This window comes from Centruroides sculpturatus, unplaced genomic scaffold, assembly GCF_000671375.1.
Source record: "Centruroides sculpturatus isolate CEXI.00-Female unplaced genomic scaffold, Cexi_2.0 scaffold1192, whole genome shotgun sequence".
Classification (NCBI taxonomy): Eukaryota; Metazoa; Arthropoda; class Arachnida; order Scorpiones; family Buthidae; genus Centruroides; species Centruroides sculpturatus.
The window spans coordinates 1-24,280 of record NW_019385618.1 but is presented as its reverse complement, the minus strand read 5'-3'; the positions used below and the strand labels follow the sequence as shown (position 1 = coordinate 24,280).

General features: G+C 27.6%; 1 protein-coding gene across 4 annotated transcripts; it reads right to left on the bottom strand.

Moving 5' to 3' along the window:
* Positions 1–2,896: 2,896 nt before the first annotated feature.
* Positions 2,897–23,040, bottom strand: LOC111640644 (AP-5 complex subunit beta-1-like). 4 transcript variants are annotated; one of them, XM_023386672.1, is made up of 22 exons: positions 22,871–23,039; positions 22,662–22,823; positions 21,126–21,265; positions 20,833–20,869; positions 18,416–18,568; positions 14,166–14,240; positions 13,947–14,090; positions 13,729–13,849; positions 13,510–13,663; positions 13,336–13,425; positions 13,079–13,220; positions 11,431–11,566; positions 9,963–10,066; positions 9,660–9,729; positions 9,524–9,590; positions 9,321–9,388; positions 9,154–9,230; positions 8,998–9,082; positions 6,291–6,329; positions 6,152–6,212; positions 3,487–3,675; positions 2,897–3,404 (listed from the first exon to the last, which is right to left on the bottom strand). In XM_023386672.1, the coding sequence occupies exons 1-22, from the start codon at positions 22,874–22,876 to the stop codon at positions 3,122–3,124; spliced, it is 2,403 nt and encodes an 800-aa protein (XP_023242440.1). In that variant the 5' UTR covers positions 22,877–23,039; the 3' UTR covers positions 2,897–3,121. The 4 variants fall into 4 exon arrangements, with proteins under 4 accessions (XP_023242440.1, XP_023242441.1, XP_023242442.1 ...); XM_023386673.1 differs by having other exon boundaries at positions 2,898–3,404; positions 22,662–22,802; positions 22,871–23,038; XM_023386675.1 differs by lacking the exon at positions 2,897–3,404 and having other exon boundaries at positions 3,542–3,675; positions 8,998–9,078; positions 22,871–23,040.
* Positions 23,041–24,280: the final 1,240 nt, after the last annotated feature.

The window sequence follows — 24,280 nt, the reverse complement described above, 5'->3', positions numbered from 1 at the left end:
ATGAAAATCACATCTGAGAAATAAAGAGCATTTTAGAGCTCATAATGTAACTTGAAACTGATCTAACGACATAAGAAGTCCAGGGATGTCAAGAACAACGATCATTCAAGTGGCATCCAAACCAGAATAAGGCTAATGGGATTGGGGATCTTTACAATTACAATACTATTACATAATTACTTCCGAAAAATCCTGAAGAAAAGAGAAAAGCAATCGACATTGGACAGATTCTTTAACCCCCACAAACGGAAAAAACTTGACTAATAAAAATGCAAGACTGCATATATATACTGGTATATTTATTATTACATATAAATAAACGTAGTAAAAAAAAGCTTTTATTTTTTTTATTTTTTTGGATTCTCCGGAACGAATTAATCAAATTCCCATAAAAACTTATGGCAAATCGATAATCGGTTAACGAACAATTCGTATAACGAACAAAGTCTTGGAACGGATTATGTTCGGTAACCGATCATCCACTGTAATGGCTTTCAAGATGGCGCCGGAATTTTAGGTACACCTACACTGTGTATTGATCTAATACAAAATAATTTAGTGATGTTTAGGTTTATCTAAATAAATTAAAATAAAATAAAAATATTTTAGTTGTTGACTTTTCACTCGCCCTGTATAATACATTGTAACGCCTAACAAACAATTTTAATATACTGGGTATTTAGAAAACACGGCCGTGAATTGGACAAGGACAAATGTTTAGAAAGGTGTACCCAAACACTTTCTCGTCCAAAAAAACAAACCATTTGGGGTCCAATACTGGTTTTAGTATGCAAACCCCAAAGAGTCTATCATATTTTGCAGACTTAATTGCTGTTTTTTTGTGCAGCTCCCTTTCTGAAAGAGTATAATCGGTTAGGTAGCCCAATGGCGGCACTTCCGGCCGCCATTTTGTTTACGGACACTATGTCCACAGATAAGATGGCAAACAGTGTAAATACTAACAAAACCGTAAGGAAAGAAAAAAAAATACATTTTGTAATCACATTTAACACGCTACTAATTGTTTATTTCTCCTTTTTCTTCGAATTAAAACATGATTCTGATACGTCTTCACCAACTACATTGTGTTTTATCTTACTTGGCACTTTTCCCGTACTTTTAACAGACGTTTCTTCTTTCTTCCTCTTTCGATTTCAGATTTCTTGGTTATTGTGTTCAGGGCAAGAAGGCTCGGTTTCTTTTTTGTTTTTCCTTTTACTCACGGCAGTTTCATCGATTTCGACAAACTTTCCGGATCATTTTGGTTAAATTATACATGGAAATCATCAAAACGTATCTTACGAATTTCGCACAGTCTACAGCAGAACTGGTCGCGCTCAAAATACACTCTATGCAAATTAGATGCGATACGAAGGAAAAAAAATACATTCCCCAATGAAATTTTTCCCAAATTGAACTTTACAGGTTCCGTGGAACGGCGAACTGCTCATCTTGCATCTATGACATTGAAATAAAACCGAATCACGATCCTTTCTGTAAAATAATTTACACCGACAATCGCGTTTAATACGACCTGCATCTACGTGTTGAAATCCGAATTTTATGGCAATCTTAACATCCGACGACATGCTTTTATCAATTTCTATTTCAGGACAATCTGCGTGAGAGTCCACTTGTGCCATAAAACTTGACCTTCAGGTGAATACAACATTACAACGAAACAGATGATATTAATTTTTATAAAATCTACGAGAAATAAATTTACGAAACATGGAAATGAAATAACACTAATCTGATTAATAAAATTAAAAAATAATCTAAAAACTAAACGATGTTGGAATTATTGAAAATCATTGAAAGCCACACGATGTCCAGATTTCGGAAGTGTTGCCATTGGGGCCATCTAGGTGAACATCAACAGTATAATCTATCTATTTTTATTTTTTTGTTTTATAAAGATATTTAATGCCAACTAAAAATTGTATTTCTGTGTCATAATTCTAGAACAAGGCAGTGACTCGTTAAGAATACAGTAGAGTCCAGCTAGTCCGAACTAATTGGGACCTAGCCCTGTTCGGATTAGGCAAATAATTGAAATAATGCAGAAGCAAGCAGTAAAACAGGTCCTGTTTATATATATCCAACACTATCAATTACTTTTGTTTCTGTGTTCATATGTAAGTACAGTATAGATCTGCTGTTTTAATAGGCTATGTCAAACACTGATTTATTAATTTTGTACAGTATTAATACAGTACTGTACTACAATAAAATACAATTTTTTTGTAGTGGAATTCTAAATCTTTTTGTACCATTAATACCATTTAAATTCAACTAGAAAATACAAAAAATGTATATTTTGCAAGCTAAATTTTCTCTCCACGGACTGAAATATGTTTGGGCTAGCGGAACTCTACTGTATACAGTCACATTTTGTTATGAAAGGTGAATCTGCCTTGCAATGAGATTGACTGGCAAGCAAGAAATAGAAATATCTCATCTATAGTAAATGTGGTGTTTTGGGGCCAGAATCGGATTTGAGCCGATTCCGACCCCAAAATTTCAGCTGATATTTTATCGCGTAGTATTAAGTTGTCGACCAAATTGGCAAATTCCAAAAACCAATTTTATAGATGCCGTCAACTATTGTGTAGTGAGCTACCTTCTGATAAAGGTAGTATATGAGTTTGCACATGATAATTTATAAATAAATTGAAGTTCGTAAACAAATCAGTTTAAATAACACTGTTTTATCAAACTTTTCCTATTTAAGTATCTGAATTATGAATAAAAAATGAGCTAGTAAAATTGTTTTTAAGCTTAGTCTGATGTTATAAATTAATCATATTTTTCACAATGCAAAAAATAATTTATACAGTATTCATTTTGTCGTTTATCAGTTTACACGATTCAGCAAATGAATTTATATACCTTATAAAAAAATTATTTCCTAATAGTTTGATTAAATACAATATTTATTTCTTATAAAAATTTTGTACATTTATACAATAAAATAGTACTTTAACAATCATTTCTGATATTAAAGATAATCTGTGATATTGTGACATATTGACTAAATATTTTTGTTTGTTATCACAATAAACTGGCAAACTGCTGCAGCATATTTGGAATGCAGGCAAATTTAAATGAATATGTTTATTTACCCTTTGACAGATTCCAATTTTTGAAGATAAGAACTCAGTAATGGAAATATGCTCCAGTTATCTGTCATGATGTGAAGTATAGGAATATCTTTGATCAGTTCAATTTTCATTAGTAAATGACAACATTTGGGAAGAAGTATGCCAAAGTCAAATCTTTCTTTTGTATTGCTATTTAAACTTTGAATATAAAATTTTTTCCATTGATTTGTGATTTCATTTAATTTTGATTTTGAAACTTTTAATTTGTGAACAGACTGCTGACATGTTGAAGAAAAAATACTACAAAAAAGTTAAAAAATATATTAAATTTAACCAATTTAATTTATTAAAGAAATTAAAAATATTTAAATTGTAATCTTACCCTTTGTCGGATTGAAGATCAAAATGCGTCCAAAGAGTATCAAATAGTTTTCGTCTCCAAACGTTTTCGGAAACTTTTTCGTAGAGAAAAGGAGGAACTGGAAGAGGAAGAAATAAATCTTCAAACAGAACATTTATACTCGGAATATCATTTTGATAACTTCTGCCGTCTTGACATGTAAATTCAGCTCTGAAAATACATATATTGATATAAGTTATTTTTAAAGATATTTATATATATTGAAACATATTTTACAATTTAAAATAAGTATTAGTAGTAGTAGTAGTAGTAATAATAATAATAATAATAATAACTCTCCCGTGGTCACCACCTGGTCATGGTGGGAGAGCCCAGTAATTTTACTAAACCATAGAGCAATGCAGGCTGGAACATTGCTCATCCAGGTACCATACTACAAATATACTCCAGAGGTAGTACAGTAGAGCATCGATTATCTGACTCAATTGGGGACTCAGGTTGGTCAGATAACTGAAAAAATCGGATAACCGAAAAGAATGAAAAAAAAAAAAACATTATTAGTATAGTATATTAGTATATTGCTATTAACCAACTTTGCGTTGAATTTTCATCAATGTTAAGCCTAACAAATTTTTTTTTTTAAATAATCGTCGCTATTGTACAGTTAAAAATTATTTTAAAATTATTTTATTGCTCACAAAACAAACAACCACTCATAATTAGAAAATTAAGTCTTGTTTAAATACTGGCCTCCCTTCTATGGTCGAGCTGTTGATGCCAGCTAAAACACGCAAAAATTTAACAAAAATAATATTAAAGTAGCCAAGACATAGCCAAATATTGTAGCGCCACATCACTAGCGGGCATTTGAAATTTGCCGACTAGAACGGTCGGTTAACTGATGTGACGGTTAATTGGGGGTTGGATAATCAATGCTCTACTGTATTTGAAAATGACACACAAAATATACTACAACAGTGCCTTAATCACAGATAAAACAATTCATCACAATAGACCTGACATCACTCTCATTCACAAATACAGTAAGATTACTTATATAATAGACATCTCTGTTCCAAACACTCATAACATAAAAATTGCTCACACTGAAAAAAATCAACAAGTATACTTCTCTTGCTCAAGAAATAAGGCAGCTGTGGAGGATGGATAAAGTATTTATTGTATCTGCTGTTCTCTCCTATACTGGTGTCATATCACATACACAAAAGTCTAGAAACATTAAACCTTAATAAAAACATATACATGGCACTATAGAAAGCCGCAATGTTGAACACATGTCACATTGTCAGTTTCTAGATGTTGACACACACACATCAATAACACATCTTAATGTTACCCTTGCTTGGGTAGCTATGCCTTGACTTTAGTCCGGTATAGCATTTGGTACCAGTATCAGCTGAGCATGACATTTGCAACATAATAATAATGTTTTTATTAAAATTAAATGATATAAACGAAGACTGTTTAATTAATAATGATTGAGACTATTTTTCGGCCACTGTGCTGGCTCACCATACTGACAGATAACATAAAAACTATCGACAGTTAGTACACTGTACCAGTGGTTGCTTGGGAAAAAAGAATCTACACGTGTCAGTCACCAATTATGCACACTGACAATAATTATTTTTGAAAAAGAGCACAGTACCAACTATAAATATTTGTTTAGGTATGTTTAATATGATCTGTTAAATAAATTTATTTTTATATTAATAAACGTGTATTATTAGAAAATATTAAAAACAATGTTCTAATATGGCAAATTAGTTCTATAATAATGAACAAGTATACATTCATGATGGACACTTCCTTCTGAACAACTCCCAGAGCCACACCTTGTTATATCTTTCTTAATTCATTGTATTAAAATGCATTTTTAAATGTTAGTTTTTCATTAATTATTAATTAATTACGAAATATGATAAGCTAATTTGGATTTTACTGAAAGATGACATTAAAATATTGGTATTTTTCTTACTTTATACTTCAATCATTAATAAATTGTATTTAAATCAAAATAAGAATGTCTAAAATTATGTAAATTAATTTAGCCCATTAAAGTTTACATTTGATAAATTTCAAACAACAAAAAAGAATTACAGTAACTATATTTATATTTTATTTCTATCGTATTTTGTAAAGATATATTTATATGATTAAAAGAAGTTTAATTGCATTATATAATTATTATGATTATATTGGTTTTTCAATTATTTCTATTCCATGGGCACTAAGAGGGCCTGTTTTTAACTGTATTCATTGTGGGTTTGACCAGACTCACAAAAGAGATGGCCAGGTGGTGAAGGATGAGGACTATGAATCCTGACAGACACCTTCAAAAAATTCCTGGGGATTTTCAACTGTCAAGATTTGATCCCAGATCCCCAGAATGATAAGCCATCACCTTAAATATCTTGGCCATTTGGTTATTCAGTTCTACTGGTTTATACAATATTGTTAAATTTAAAATTTTTTAAGTTTATATCTTCATTAACAAATATTAATGAAATGACATTATTTGCTTATAAAATTTGAAAAATTTAATTTTGAATTTCATATAAATCATATTTACATTTTTTATGTATTCAAATATTTATAATCTCAAAAATACACGTAATTGCCATTAATGTATCAATGTTATAATGAATTTCCAAAAATTACTTACCTGCATTTAACATTTAAAGGTTTAGGTGAATTTGGACAAAGTATTAAATTCACAACTTCATCTAGAAAAAAATGTAATAAGTTTTCTTAAACAGTTTCATTATTATACAATACAGAATTTACAAAATTATAACATTTACTTGATTTTGTATTCTTCTTAGCAAGTAAAACTTCAATATCTGCATATAGAAAACAGTAAAATATATTATATTACAATAAATGATCCAGATTTGATTAATGGATGTTAAGATAAAGTACAGTTGCAACAGGGATTAAAATAAACAATTAAAGAAAAAAAAATCAATAAAACTGAATATAGATATGTGCCACTTAATGATGTATTTCTTGGAATGTATCCCTGTTGTTAAACAATGCATACCTATAAAGTACAACAATGCTAATTGAATTTGAAATATATTAAAATAATATACAGTATATTATAGTTTGTTTAGCTAGAACTGAAAGGCACATGATAATAGGTAATTAAGTGTAAGAATGAGAAGTCACATCACATCTGATCCCTCAATCTAGTCTTCTATTGAGTAGTTTATATTTTTCTGATGAACTGTAGCTTTTAACTGAATCAAAAATGTTCTAAGTTAAATTTTCACTATAAATTCAAAGGTTATAATCTATTCATTATTGAAACATAATAATAAATATAAACACAGTTTAAGCTTATTTATTGTTAAATTTATTATAGGCGTGAAAGAAGTAACTTTTAGTAGTCTCTAAAAACATTCTTTGCAAGAATTTTCTCAAAATCAGCTTCTAATTCTGTTTGAATTCTTCTCCATTCTTGAATGCCATCATGAGACAATATTATAAAGATGAACTTGAATTGTTTTTACAGTACATCCAAAAAAAACTGTAATAATTGTTTTTTAAACAAAGAAAATAGGATTCTATAAAATCCTAATAAAGTTATGACAATGGAAATGATATTTACAACTTGCTAGTTCTAAGCAATCAGTAAACACTTTATTTGGAAGAATGACATCACATTCATCTTTTGCTGAAACAAGTATAGAATTAAAATCACTCACTGATGAATCACAATGAAATTTATCAAGAGAGATAATGTGATATAGCAAATCATATTACCAATTTTGTTTGTTGATGAAGAAAGTTTATCTTTTAATACAATTTTTTTTTAAATCATTAATTCTATCTCATGAAAGGTTTAATATTTTCACTATTAATAAATTTTACATTAAATTATTAATTTTTAAATGAAAATTTGTGATTTCATTATCGTATATGATGTTATTTATTTAAAATTATTATTATTTTGGTAATAACTAAGCAAATTGTAGTTATAATGGTGATTGATCTTCATAATTTGGATAATAAATCATTTTTATTTTAAACTGACTGCATAGCTTTGTAAGTAGTTTATACTATTCTATCTTTATTATTCCTATTCTTTCTTGATTCATTTTCAGCAGTATCTTTATGTGAAAATTAAACTAAACAAAGAAAAAACACAACTATATGATCTCATTAGATGGGATATGTCAACTTTCTGTCCTGAGAGGGCGTCAGATGTCATTTTTTTCAGAGTAATTGTGACACCTTACAACACCTTTCCCTCGACTATTAGTTACATCTGTAAAACTGCACTTTTGAATGTAACAAGGAACAGTCATCACCTGTTTTTCAAGCCATTAGGATCAGTGTTTGAAACTACTCATTTGGATTTTTGTTTGTGCGCTTCATCTGTATTCTGTTTGGCTGCTATCCAACATGGGAAATATCATCCAAATTCAATATCTAGAACTATTTTATCATACATCATCATCAGGATTTGTTTGTCTGATGATGTATTGCAGTGTGGGAAGTATTTATCAGGATTCAAAGGTATTATAAATTGTAAATGCTCTCTCTCTATGATCATAATGAACATAAACATCATACTTCAATGTATACCATACTGTATGAACTTTCGTGCCAGCTAATAAATGTTTTATAGTATTTTACTGCGTTGAGTGACTTCTTCCGACTGAATCTCATTGTTTTTTTCTCCATCTTACTTTACTCATAGTCTCGCATATGAGACTTCATTGTTATCCAAAAAAATGCTTGAAAATTTTAGTAGGCATAACCTATTTGGTGTCAGAAGTTTCTGAGTGTAAACACTTACATTTGGCAACAAGTACTGAAAGGCACAAACCTCACATTTATAATATTTTGTAAGTAATTCCTTTTTTAAAATATAATATCAGTTACTTCATATATTAATTCTTGTAATTTTCTCTACATTTTCTCTGTTTTCATAGCAAAAAAAGATAACAATAAATTCATACTAAACAAAGGTGTTTTTTCTGAAAATTCTTGTGGTAAATATAGGTATATTTTGTATATTGAAAATTTTTATACATATCTTTCACTTTGAAATTGATTATTAGAATAATAATGTTGACATATTCCTTACCTATTTGATTTATTCTATTATTCCTGTATAGAATTCATTATTATATCTATAATCTTTTGGAAAATCAAACTTATAGTTTTACATTACACTTGATTTCTGTTTGCTAGAGTATATTATCAAATTACTGTATAAGATGCCAGTATAAATATACCAAAGTTTTATTGACAATTGTTTTTCTTTCCCTGTATTTTTACTGAATTTTAGAAAAAATTATCAGATTATATAATTAGATTTTAATTTAAAACTATTTTTTTAGTTATAAAGATATACTATTGAACATGAAAATAACTGAATAGACATTTTATTTTTTAATTTATGCAAAAAATTGAAAAATTTTTTAGAATAAAATCTATCATGTATTATTCTGTAGAGGAAAAAGTTACTTTTAAGATATCTTATGTTAAAACACTTACCATTAATTTCATCACAATAAGGAAGAGAAAAAAATTTGAAGACGATGCAGTAAAGTATCTCAAACTTTGTATTTGTCCATTCTGTCTGATTATTGATTCAATTATTAAGAGGTTTTAATTCTATATTAATAATGTATATAAATTATATTTACTTACAAACTGAAGTGTAAGAGGAATAGTAACAACAGGAACAAAATCTTCGTATATATACTTGTGATATTTGTCCAAAATGTCTTTAGAAAAAAAGAAAAATAAATAAATAAATAAAAATAAATTATAATAGTAATTGTATGTAAATATAATAAACAACATGTAGAAAAAACCTTTGGTAATTTCAAATGAAATATCTTGAATTATTTTAGTTTCAAGTTGAGATTCTGCAGGAGAAATTCTGTAAAGAAATGTAAAATTTTAAAACCAATCTTTGAACATAGTAAATATTTTTAAAATAATTATAAATGAACAGTTATATATTAAATTTATTGTTACTGCAATTAAATAATTACAATAAATTATTATATACTACCTCTCCAATTTGAGAACGGGATTTTGAAGGTGTTGAATTGGATGTGTTAAATGAAATGCTGAATTCCCTAAACACATAAACATTTTTTTTAGTAATTTGTATATTTATAATTCATGTAAACAACACTAATTTTTACCTGTGACAAGATTACAAAGAGATTGTTTTGCAGGAAGAGAATGATTTTGATTTTCAAATAATTTCTGCACCTAAAATTGGAAGTAATTATACTTAAAACGTTATTTAAATCATCATAATAGACACAATAAGATAATTTAATAAAGTTCTATTTGAAGGAAAATTTAAAACATTAAAATGCAAATAATCTAACAAAGCTTTATACCAAAAAATTACTTTTCTAAAATTTATTTAACCTTATTCATTAGAACCTATTTTAGTTATAACTTATTTGTCAAATCAAATAAAAACAACCAAGTTTTACCTTTTGTGAAGAGAGCAAAGTAAGAGCAGAATAATATAATTTAGCTTGAATTTTAATATCTACATCTTCAAACTGCATCATTTGATATAGTATTTCTCCAAATTCTATCAAAAATATTTTTACATTTATAAAATACTGCTTAACTCATTGACAAAAAAAAGTTATGCACCTAGATAAAGTTACAGTCTAATTACTGCAAAATTTAGCAATGCTATGTCTCAGACAGGTAAGTAAATTTTTACAGTTGTGATCTGATTGTATGCCAAGTGATGCCATCAAAGTGCTGCTGTTCTGTCTGTGAAAAGGTGTTGGGGCAGTTGATATGAAAGGGTACTCTGGATGTTCTAACAGACCACCAGGAGTGGTTGTGAGACAAGCACAAACATCTGAAATGGCATCTTTATCCGACATACAGAGATAGAAGTTTTGCTAGATTACCCTTTTTCTTCCTATACTATTGGCAAGCAATTAGCAGAGACAAATTTGCATGCATGATGATCACTTTGTGTTTTGCCATTAGCACCCCAGCATTGTTGGCTTTGTTATGAGTAAGCATAAAAATGCTTGAGAAAATAAATAATACAGGAATACAATTAAGATGGAAACACAGGCTTTTATTAGTTTCTGAGGATATGCATTTTGGACAAAATACTCCTCATTGATCCTGTTTTAAATTTTACAGCAATCTTGATGACAGAAATTACATGTATGTTATAGATAATTGTGACAACTGGATTTCAATGTATAATAAAATACCTGTAAATTATAAAAGCAATTAAATAAAATGCAATTAAAACTGTAATATTAAAAGACTGGTAAAAGAAAAAAGAAATAAAACTTATTAAAGAGTTGAAAAGAGGTATAATAATCACTTTTATGACTATTGTATGTATTGGTGGTATAAAGAACATTGAGAGCAAAGTGGTATATTCAAGAAATCATGTCCTCATGTGTTGCTTTTCATTGCATGGTACAAACAGCCATTTTCTAGCAAGATAATGCTCAGCTATGCACAACTAACATTTCCCAATAATGACTCTGTCACATCACACTTTCTTGGCCTGCCAGATCTGCAGATTCGTCACTTATGGAGTATTTGTGGATCAGGTGAGTTGTCAGCTTTGACTATCTATGAGCACAAGGGATCTGGCAATCTGGAGCAGCAGTTGCAACATCTGTGGGTAAATCTGTTAGAGGATGGCATATGGTGCCTATATGCCTCTGCACTCAACCATATTGCATGTATCCAGGAAAGAGGAGGTTCTACAAGATACCAAATATTCACTTAAATTGTATCATTCCACAGGAAACTGTCTCTTTGTTTATAATCACTTAATGACAATGATATTTTCACACTAATAACATTTCATTCAATTCCAATACCTCATCCTTGGTGCATAATTTTTTGTATTAATGAGTATATGTTAAGATCTGTATTTAAAAGAAAACTTAGATGATATATTCTTACCAGTATAGAAACAATTTATGTTTTGATATTGTAGAAAACTACAACAAACAGATAATATACTGTTTCCCAAAAGCCAGTCTCCACTTTGGCACACATTTGTATTTTCAAGCATTTTCTTAATAAATTTCAAAATAATCTAAAATATAAATCATATTAAAACAGAATTTAAGATATATATATTAAAATTTTATATAAAAAAATTACGTTTTACTATATAATCACTTTAGATTTTTATAAATACAGTATATCATTTGGGAAATTTAAAGATTATTATAATTGCATTAAAATAAAATATTTAAAAATAAATAAAAACAGCATTGTTTGATTCAATAAACAAATTTAAAATTATTATTATTTTTTTAAAACATTATTTGTTTGTCTTCTGTTTATTTTTTGTATATATAATAATATCATTAGAATTAGTTTATTATTATACGTCTTTAAAGACTATGATTGTTTTTTACATTTATATCTATTCTAACTTAAAGAAAGAAATCCAAATTCTCAAAGAAACTTTTTTTTTTGTTAACTATCACATGAACATGGGTAGCAAAAGTTCTGTTGGTTTTGATTAATGAGATACAAAAGAATTATTTTTTTTATTTACTATCTAAGCCAGATTCTCTCATTTATTTAATATTTATATATTCCCCATTAAGATTTTCTATCAGCTTTCTGAATCCTCTAATGAGAAATTCTGGATCATTGAAACTAACACAGGAAATCCTCGTTAGTTCGAAATTCAAGGGAGAAAATAATCACAATGAGTTTCAAATTATCTGAGATTTATAAATTTCTGTACAATATGCCAAATGCCACATAACTGATGTAATTATTAAGCAAATGGAATATAGCTACATATACAGAATGCTACTTTCATTAATTAATAATTATTAATAATATTATAAATAATCTGAGGTAAATAGCACATGTCCAGTGAGAACTTCATAGGTTGCTAGATAAGTTTTATAAAAAGTAAAGCAGAATTCTCAAAATATAGCCCAAATAATTTTCAAAGTGACCCAAAAAGTAGTAAGATGCCCAAATGTAGTAGCATAATCCTACAAATATTTCAATCTGCCAACTTGTAGGACACTTACAGCCCTGAAACCCAGCTGTATTTTATGAGATAAGAGAAAAAGGTAAGATAATGTGATATCCAAAAATGTAAAAGTAAAACCATGTTGACCAAATTAAAGCTGTTTGTGGTCTTTTATCCTCTTATAGTAAGGAGCCACATAACTTCAATTTAAACATGCAAGTTATATGCATATCACAGTTAGAATGAAATTTTCATTTCAAATTTCAAAGTATCTATATTTTGAACAAACCAAATTCCTTAGCATGTAAATCTCTATATCCCCAGCTGAGACAAATAGTACAGTTACAAACTAACAGGATTTGAACTATCTGAGTTCAAAAAATTAATGAGGATTTCCTGTAAATTCACTTTTATCTATTCTGAATTACGACAAAATTCAAAGATTTCTAAAGTTATATAAATGAATAAAGATCAGAAGAATAAAGTTCTAAATCTAACTTTTCTATTGTTTGCTGCATCAGGTTTGTGCAAAATAATTTCAATGTAGCAGGACTGATCTAATTTTAAAACTGATAAATATACAATATATATTTAAAAGAATCTTACTTGAGGTTTACAAATTTCAGATTTTTCTAATAAAACTTTTTCCAATATTAATAAATATGACTCAAAGTTTTTTTGAATTGTTTTCAAAGGTAATTCTGTTATCACTTCTATTAAATCTGTCATCAACTCATGAACAAACATGCTAAAAAGATTTTAAAAAATCAATTAAAACCAACACATATATGCATTCTCTAATAAATAAAATTTTTCTTTACACTAAAAGTTCTTCTTTAGGATATTTCAGAAAATAAGATTACCTATCTGGGTAATAATGTCTTATGCATTGAAAATAGTCCAAAACACAATTACAAAAATGAGGATAATCTTGTACTAAATCCAATATAAATCTGAAATTTTAATTCACATTTTCTATGAGAAAAAACATTAAAAAATATTAGTATTTTCTAATTATTTCTAAGATAATAATTTACCTTTGAATTTCGTCTTTCATCATTTTATTATTATGCAAAATAAAGTAACAAAACAAGGTCCTAAATAATGAACTTGATCCACGAATACTTTGATTAACAATGATGTATTTTTTCAAGTTCTGAAGAGCCTTCATTAATAGATCATAATTTTGATCTGAAATATATTTTACAATAGTTTTCAATGATAAAACAAAACAAAAGATTTTAAACAATACTTACTATTTGGTGTAAATGTTGCTAATAATTTTAGTTTTTTCTCTTGAGTATCCGGTCCATCAAACGAATTTGGTATAAATAACAATAGCTGATCAGACGGCATATTCCATCGAGACTTATGTACCTGAAGAATAAAAATATGATTTGAATTAAATTCTAAATTAATTTTTTAAACATTTTGTCTCATATGATTTTTAATATTAAAAGTTTAATCATTTTACTTTTTTATCAAGACATGCTTCAATCCAATCCATGTACAAAAGTCTGTGTGTTGTAGTTAATGCTGGATGATGACTACATAATATTAATTGATTTAATAAATTTTGTTCTTCTTGACAAGTGAATAGATCAGTTCCAAATTCTTTCTAGAATTAATTAATTAATATTATTATTATATATTTACATAATATAAAAACTAATCTAGGAATAATAAAACTTACATTCATATAAAAACACAAATGAAAAAGTGCAGGGTGACTGACATACATTAATCGTGGTACCCAGGTTTTAAATGTCTAAAAATTTTAAATAAAGTTATATATTTATAAATATATATCAAATATATAATTAGAGTTGTATAACATTTATATATACAATAAACTAATGTTAAAGATTAAAAGATAAAAAAATCTACGACTTATTTTAGTAACAAAATTACCAAAGAGAGATTCTTTATTATTGAATTTCATCATTAAGTGTTAAAATTGAAATTTTATTGAAGTATTTCACTGTTTATTATATTTCAATCAATAATTAATTATAGATAATTTGAAAATAATAGATAATAACAGTAAATATTTGTTATGTTATTGTATAATTATAAAAGATTTACTAGCTTATTTTATAAAATTTGCAGCATCTTTATCATTTAAAATGTTTTCAAAGACCATATTTTAATTTTTAGTTACATTGTTTTTAATTACTACCATTATATTATCTTAATGAAGCTATTCAAAAAGTTTTTCATTTGACATCTTAGTCTTTGAAAATCTATTACAGATAAATATGTTTCAGGTAGCAAAAATGCTGCAGCCATACAAAATACATCTTTTATAAAATAATAAACATAAATTTAGTCTTACAATAGGTAATAAATCGGGAGTATCTTTCACAATTTGTACTAAATGCTTCATAATATGATAACTTGTCATTGTAGTCATTAAAGGTATTAAATCCATGATGAAGACTACTGCTGATAAGACTTCTAATTCATTACCAGATGACTTTCTGCATAACTGATAATAAACATTTATTATATTAAAAATATAAAATATATTTTTTTATACAGAAAATAATTGGAAGAGGGAAAAATGTACATAATATAGAAACTATTTAATAATAATAAAATAAAGGAAGAGAATATACCTTAATTTATTTCTTTTCTCTCAAATATTTTCCTCAAAACAGAAATATTTAAAATGATCAATTTTACTTTTTTTTTAAGTCATCATACAGATTTTGTATTTGAATTTTTTTTGTAATTTATATATTTATCACATACTCATGTTTTATTACTACTTTATAATTAAAAATTAATTTTATTAAAATTATTCATTATAAAATTCTGTTTTGTAATGTGCATTGCTTTTCAGTTAATATTTATTTAAGATTAATTAACTTCTGTTTTTTTTTTTACTTAAAGAATTAAAAAATATCTGAGGAAGTTTTTGAAATTAAACTTTTTATTTATTTGATCATACTTAGAAACCACATATTTAGTATATTGTAAACACATATAGGAACTTCCTTACTTACAAACAATTGACTGTGTGACTAAAATTTAAAATTTTCATGGATTCTGAGGGTGTCAAAATCAGTCTTTATCCACTAATAAATAACAAATGTTTAATAGATAATTCATGTGGATTTATTTCTATTGAACTAGTAGCCCGAGATGCCTCCTGGTGGGCATTCTAGCAGCAGCGGTGTCATTCCGTGGTTTAAATAAGAAAATTTATATAAATAATAAATTCCTATTATAAATAAAAACAATAATATACAATATACTCTTATAAATGAATTATACTATTAATTTAAATAATAGCTGAAAATCATTGCTACGGACACCCCTAGTGTGCATTCTAGGAATTCCATGACAGATTATAGATATACAAACAGTGGCATCAATGGCTTATATAAGTAGATATCGTCATATTTCACTTTTGCATGAATTCTGACATTCCATTGCTGCTTGTGAGGTGGCATCAAAGTCAGTAATGTTGGAGTAATGGTATTTTTTCGCTGTTGTTTGCAATTTGTATAAACTTTTAAATAAGTATTTCAAAAACTAAATCCAAAACATAGCAGTATATCTAACAGCAGAAATAAATGCAAAAAATATTGCTCTATTACCATGGAAACTAAACTTGACATTATAAAACTGTGTTAGGTAAAGAAACCTGTGTTTGAAACACCTGTTACTAAGCAGTAAAGAGGTTAATAAAAATAATGCATTTAAAAATATGCAAGGATCAAATTTGTGAAAATTTTATTTATTTAATGTCTATATTTTTATACAATTTTATACTACATATACTAGTAGTAGTAGTAGTAGTATAGACCAGAATTTCTCAACTTACTTTTTGCTGATGTGACTCAATATATTTGTTAGTAATGGTTCCACAACCCAATGCTTATAATATAAAATTTTTTAAAAACTTGGTAAACTAGAGTCACTGTTTATTATATAATGAAATAAAATTATGCATTACTGATAATTTCTGTGTGAAATGAAACATTGAGTTACATTAAGAGCAATTCAGGTCAATTTCAATTTGTAATAAATAACTTACTTCTATTTCAGCCAATCATAATTATCTCATGGCAAGATATTATATTTGTAATTAGTTATTTAAAAACTTTATACCCTGTTTCCCCAAAAATAAGACAGTGTCTTATATTAATTTTTGCTCTCAAAGATGCGCTAGGTCTTAATTTCAGGGGATGTCTTATTTAGCCATGAAGAAGAATTCACATTTATTGTTGAACAAAAAAATTCCCAAGTCTAACTCAAATGAGAGTGACATAAATCCGGTCATGTTGAACTGAACTTACGAAGTTCCCGTGCTGGAGTGGACTTCTCACTCTCACTTCAACTTAACCTTTTCATAGCATCGACATTGGGCTCGATGACCAATTAGTGCTTACTGAACCGTAGCACTATACAAATGTGATGTGGTGTGATTCCGGCCAACCAATTAGTGATCACCAGCCATAACATTATGCAAATCTATGATTCCCAAGCCATAGTCTTATGCAAATCATGCCGTGTGGCGTGATTGTCTGCTGATCAATCAGTGGCTGTACTTTCAAAAAGCCAACAGCCACTTTCAACCATCTATCGATGACTGTTACGATTAAAAACAAAACTTTGCTAGGTCTTACTTTTGGGGGGCGGTCTTATATTTTGCAATTCAGCAAAACCTCTGCTAGGTTTTATTTTCGGGGAAACATGGTAAGTTCTTATTATTTTAGAATAATTAAATAAATATATATTACCTTCTGTTTTTCAGTATTATTGGAATTTTCTTGTATACTACAAATAGAAAGTTCTTAGATAAATCATCAAACACACACTATTGCTGTTAGCTTTTCTACACAAATTATAAATTTCTAAATGTAAGAGTTAATTAGATTTCAATAATGATTATTATATTTGATAATTTTGTATTTACAATCAATTATTAATAATTACTAAGTAATAAATAATAATAATTTAATGAAAAAAAATGTATAAATACAATATAAAAATAAATATATTATTTGAATTATAAACATATTAAATTTATTACCTATTATCTGTAATGGAAAATTTTGCTTGGGTAATATGGCTAATGATAAGAATCAAAAGGGATGAGTAAGATTGAAATATTGGTGAAGTTTCACACTGACAGCAAATAAAAATTTTTTCTACATCAGCAAATAATATTCCCTGAAATACNTCTTATATTAATTTTTGCTCTGAAAGATGCACTAGGTCTTATTTTCAGGGGATGTCTTATTTTTCCATGAAGAATTCACATTTATTATTGAACAAAAAAATTCCCAAGTTGAACTTAGACGAGAGTGACATATATCCGGTCATGTTGAACTGAACTTAAATAAAACCGAAGTGAACTTACAAAGTTCCGTTGGAGTGGACTTCCCACTCTTGCTTCAACTTAACCTTTTTATAGTGTCTACATCGGGCTCGATGACCAATTACTGCGTACTGAACCATAACACTATGCAAATATGATGTGGCGTGATTCCCGGCCGACCAATTAGTGATCACCAGCCATAACATTATGCAAATCTATGATTCGTGTTAAAATTGAAATTTTATTGAAGTATTTCACTGTTTATTATATTTCAATCAATAATTAATTATAGATAATTTGAAAATAATAGATAATAACAGTAAATATTTGTTATGTTATTGTATAATTATAAAAGATTTACTAGCTTATTTTATAAAATTTGCAGCATCTTTATCATTTAAAATGTTTTCAAAGACCATATTTTAATTTTTAGTTACATTGTTTTTAATTACTACCATTATATTATCTTAATGAAGCTATTCAAAAAGTTTTTCATTTGACATCTTAGTCTTTGAAAATCTATTACAGATAAATATGTTTCAGGTAGCAAAAATGCTGCAGCCATACAAAATACATCTTTTATAAAATAATAAACATAAATTTAGTCTTACAATAGGTAATAAATCGGGAGTATCTTTCACAATTTGTACTAAATGCTTCATAATATGATAACTTGTCATTGTAGTCATTAAAGGTATTAAATCCATGATGAAGACTACTGCTGATAAGACTTCTAATTCATTACCAGATGACTTTCTGCATAACTGATAATAAACATTTATTATATTAAAAATATAAAATATATTTTTTTATACAGAAAATAATTGGAAGAGGGAAAAATGTACATAATATAGAAACTATTTAATAATAATAAAATAAAGGAAGAGAATATACCTTAATTTATTTCTTTTCTCTCAAATATTTTCCTCAAAACAGAAATATTTAAAATGATCAATTTTACTTTTTTTTTAAGTCATCATACAGATTTTGTATTTGAATTTTTTTTGTAATTTATATATTTATCACATACTCATGTTTTATTACTACTTTATAATTAAAAATTAATTTTATTAAAATTATTCATTATAAAATTCTGTTTTGTAATGTGCATTGCTTTTCAGTTAATATTTATTTAAGATTAATTAACTTCTGTTTTTTTTTTTACTTAAAGAATTAAAAAATATCTGAGGAAGTTTTTGAAATTAAACTTTTTATTTATTTGATCATACTTAGAAACCACATATTTAGTATATTGTAAACACATATAGGAACTTCCTTACTTACAAACAATTGACTGTGTGACTAAAATTTAAAATTTTCATGGATTCTGAGGGTGTCAAAATCAGTCTTTATCCACTAATAAATAACAAATGTTTAATAGATAATTCATGTGGATTTATTTCTATTGAACTAGTAGCCCGAGATGCCTCCTGGTGGGCATTCTAGCAGCAGCGGTGTCATTCCGTGGTTTAAATAAGAAAATTTATATAAATAATAAATTCCTATTATAAATAAAAACAATAATATACAATATACTCTTATAAATGAATTATACTATTAATTTAAATAATAGCTGAAAATCATTGCTACGGACACCCCCTAGTGTGCATTCTAGGAATTCCATGACAGATTATAGATATACAAACAGTGGCATCAATGGCTTATATAAGTAGATATCGTCATATTTCACTTTTGCATGAATTCTGACATTCCATTGCTGCTTGTGAGGTGGCATCAAAGTCAGTAATGTTGGAGTAATGGTATTTTTTCGCTGTTGTTTGCAATTTGTATAAACTTTTAAATAAGTATTTCAAAAACTAAATCCAAAACATAGCAGTATATCTAACAGCAGAAATAAATGCAAAAAATATTGCTCTATTACCATGGAAACTAAACTTGACATTATAAAACTGTGTTAGGTAAAGAAACCTGTGTTTGAAACACCTGTTACTAAGCAGTAAAGAGGTTAATAAAAATAATGCATTTAAAAATATGCAAGGATCAAATTTGTGAAAATTTTATTTATTTAATGTCTATATTTTTATACAATTTTATACTACATATACTAGTAGTAGTAGTAGTAGTATAGACCAGAATTTCTCAACTTACTTTTTGCTGATGTGACTCAATATATTTGTTAGTAATGGTTCCACAACCCAATGCTTATAATATAAAATTTTTTAAAAACTTGGTAAACTAGAGTCACTGTTTATTATATAATGAAATAAAATTATGCATTACTGATAATTTCTGTGTGAAATGAAACATTGAGTTACATTAAGAGCAATTCAGGTCAATTTCAATTTGTAATAAATAACTTACTTCTATTTCAGCCAATCATAATTATCTCATGGCAAGATATTATATTTGTAATTAGTTATTTAAAAACTTTATACCCTGTTTCCCCAAAAATAAGACAGTGTCTTATATTAATTTTTGCTCTCAAAGATGCGCTAGGTCTTAATTTCAGGGGATGTCTTATTTAGCCATGAAGAAGAATTCACATTTATTGTTGAACAAAAAAATTCCCAAGTCTAACTCAAATGAGAGTGACATAAATCCGGTCATGTTGAACTGAACTTACGAAGTTCCCGTGCTGGAGTGGACTTCTCACTCTCACTTCAACTTAACCTTTTCATAGCATCGACATTGGGCTCGATGACCAATTAGTGCTTACTGAACCGTAGCACTATACAAATGTGATGTGGTGTGATTCCGGCCAACCAATTAGTGATCACCAGCCATAACATTATGCAAATCTATGATTCCCAAGCCATAGTCTTATGCAAATCATGCCGTGTGGCGTGATTGTCTGCTGATCAATCAGTGGCTGTACTTTCAAAAAGCCAACAGCCACTTTCAACCATCTATCGATGACTGTTACGATTAAAAACAAAACTTTGCTAGGTCTTACTTTTGGGGGGCGGTCTTATATTTTGCAATTCAGCAAAACCTCTGCTAGGTTTTATTTTCGGGGAAACATGGTAAGTTCTTATTATTTTAGAATAATTAAATAAATATATATTACCTTCTGTTTTTCAGTATTATTGGAATTTTCTTGTATACTACAAATAGAAAGTTCTTAGATAAATCATCAAACACACACTATTGCTGTTAGCTTTTCTACACAAATTATAAATTTCTAAATGTAAGAGTTAATTAGATTTCAATAATGATTATTATATTTGATAATTTTGTATTTACAATCAATTATTAATAATTACTAAGTAATAAATAATAATAATTTAATGAAAAAAAATGTATAAATACAATATAAAAATAAATATATTATTTGAATTATAAACATATTAAATTTATTACCTATTATCTGTAATGGAAAATTTTGCTTGGGTAATATGGCTAATGATAAGAATCAAAAGGGATGAGTAAGATTGAAATATTGGTGAAGTTTCACACTGACAGCAAATAAAAATTTTTTCTACATCAGCAAATAATATTCCCTGAAATACAATTATTAGTTTTAATACCCATAAAGAAATACATATACTTAGGAGTTTGAAGTATTGTTTGTGCCATAATGATAATGTAAAGGATATTGAACTGAATAGCAATAAAAAATTATTTTAATCAAGTTAGTACTGGTAATAAAATAGAACAAAAATACATAATCTATACTAATATTATAAAAAGTAATGTTTGTAAGTTTGCATGTAGGGGGTAATCTCTAAACTACTCATCCGATTTCAAAAATTCTTTCACCAATATTTAGAATGGAACTTCAGGGGGGACATAGGCTGTATATTATTCCATTAAACATTCATATAAATTAAAAGATATCATCTAGGGTTAAGGCTTTTATGTCCAATAGATGGCGCTACGAGTATGACGACCTAAGTTTGCTTTTCTGTGAGGATGAACTAAAGCAGATCATCTTCTATCTATCTATATAAATAAAAATGTTCATTTGTTCCTACCAATTCCTTTGAAATTTTGACACAACGCTGCATTCGAATATGCACGTGTTTTTATATAATATACGTGTCGAAATTCCCCCCACCTGGGGGAGATGGTTAGGATTAAGGCTTATGGTAAAGAACTCTGCTTCTATTTATACTATTTTACATGCGGTTTTTTTGCGTTTTAATAGGGTACATCAACAGAATGTACACTAAGAAGAGATTTTTTGAAAAATTCCCCCCACGGGGGAAGTGTTATACATTTATAACAGATACATTTTAAGCAACAACAACGTGTGGCGGGGTCTGCTAGTTTTTATTAAAGTCTTATCTTTCTCAATATGATCTTATTGAAAAAGCACTTTTTAGTAAAATATACACTGATATACTATTAACATCAATATAGCGTATTTAGGATATTTTACTTTATTTATTTATTTGCAAAAATTCAGGAACTAGTGCTAATAGCTACTGTATTTTTGCAAATAAATAAATAAAGCAATAATAATTTTAATAAAACAGTAATAATTTTCTTTTCACTTTAAATTTTATATTTAACAATTTATATTGTGGTTTAAATTTTTTATGAACAACCAAACCTAAACTTCTATATTAATCTAATCATAAATGTCAAATTATTTCAAGCTTTAACTTTAGCTAAATTACATTTAGCTAAAGTTATAGCCTTTATATTCCTCTAAATTTTTGAAAGATTTAAGTTAAATTCAAATGTTCTCTGTGTTACTTTATTTTTCAAAAGCGCCAGTGATAGTGTTAGTAATGATGTAGATGGAATAATAAAGAAAGAGATAGAGTTGTCAAAATGATAGACTTTTATGATCTTAAACAATAAAATATTTTATCTATACTGTAATTATGATCATTTAAATACATAACTAACATAAAAAAACATTATATAATTTAACATTAAAAAACTTACTGGGAAAAACTGCTCTATTTCTTCAAGACATTTACATGCAATTGCACAAAGAACAGGATTTCTTTTGGTTTTATTAATAACTATTTGAATTAAAAAATCTTTTATTTGTAACAGTAATCCAAACAAAGATGAGTTTTCTTCCTGAAATATACAATTTTTTTCCTATCTACATAAAATTATCTTTCCACTTTTACAATTAAAGAACTTACCAGCATTTCATGATTTAGAATAATAGTCACTATGGTTATTAAGAGTTGACATTTTAATCTTCTGCTTATAGTTTTTTGATTGTCAAGATATAATGTAGTCAGAGATCCAACAATTTGTTCTAATCTTTAAGAGAAAAAGTTTAATGTTAATTAAATTATTATTAATTCTAATCTATTTACCAAATTTATTTAATCACTCTGATTAAATATTATTAATAATAATTTAAAAATAATAAACACAACTAGGCATTTATAACCAGCAAAAAACAAATATATTCTAAAGAAAACAAACATTTTCTTCCATTTTAAACAGACATCATCATCAGACTTTGAATCCAGAGATGTAGTGTTGTTCTCCAGTCCTGCATAGTGTTTTCGAAGAATGCTATGAGTGATGGATGTATTTTGTACATGCGTAGAATATGTAGCAGCCAACTGTGTGGAACACTGTCAAATGCTTTTCTGTAATCTATATATGCCATGTGTACGTTTCTGTGTTGTTTGTGTGCTTGCCGTAGAATGACTGAATCTATGAGTAATTGTTATTTGCATCCCCTGTGATTTCTACGGCAACCTTTTTGTTGTTCTGTAAGAATGTCGTGTTCATCAACATGTTTGTATATTTTGTTTGAAATATAGGATGTCAATAATTTGTACAGTGTTGAAAGACATGTAATTGCTTTGTATTGTGTGGTGTCTGTGAAATTGTTGTTTTTAGGTTTCATGTAAGAGATGCCCTGAGTAAGAAATTTTGGCATATCTTGTGAATTGATGACAATGTGTTAGGTGTTTAGCTAGTTCTTGGTGCAGTGATGTAGACTTTTCATACCAGAAATTGTGAATGTTGTATACACCAGGTGTCTTCCAGTTATGTGTTCTGTTAACAGAACACAAAATTGGAAGATACCTGGTTTCAGCACAGGACATAGTTGGTATGTTATGCAAGTTTTTGTTCTAACTCGATCCAGTCTGCATCAGCATTGTGTGAGATAGTACTAGACCAGAGGTCACCAAACTTTTTTCACAGTGGGTCAGATAACTGAGAGAATGACAAGTGCATGCCACATGACCATTTTGTTTAATATATTATACTGAATACACAAAAAAATAGACCAACATATTTATTTACCAATACACAAATGCAATTGCTGCAGCAAGCTCATAATCACCTTTGTTAAAAATTTCATTGCAGGTTCTTACACAAAAAGTGCTCTCATATTCAAAGTCACAAATAGTCACCGAATTTTTCATTTCACTGATTTTCCTAAAAATTATATTACTGTCAGATGCAAAAATCAGATTGGACTAATTTTGGCATTTTTACTTACATTTATTTTAATTTTTTCTGCATAGTAAGTTCATCTATAATCTATGATATTTTCATATACATAATTAATTGTATATTGCCTC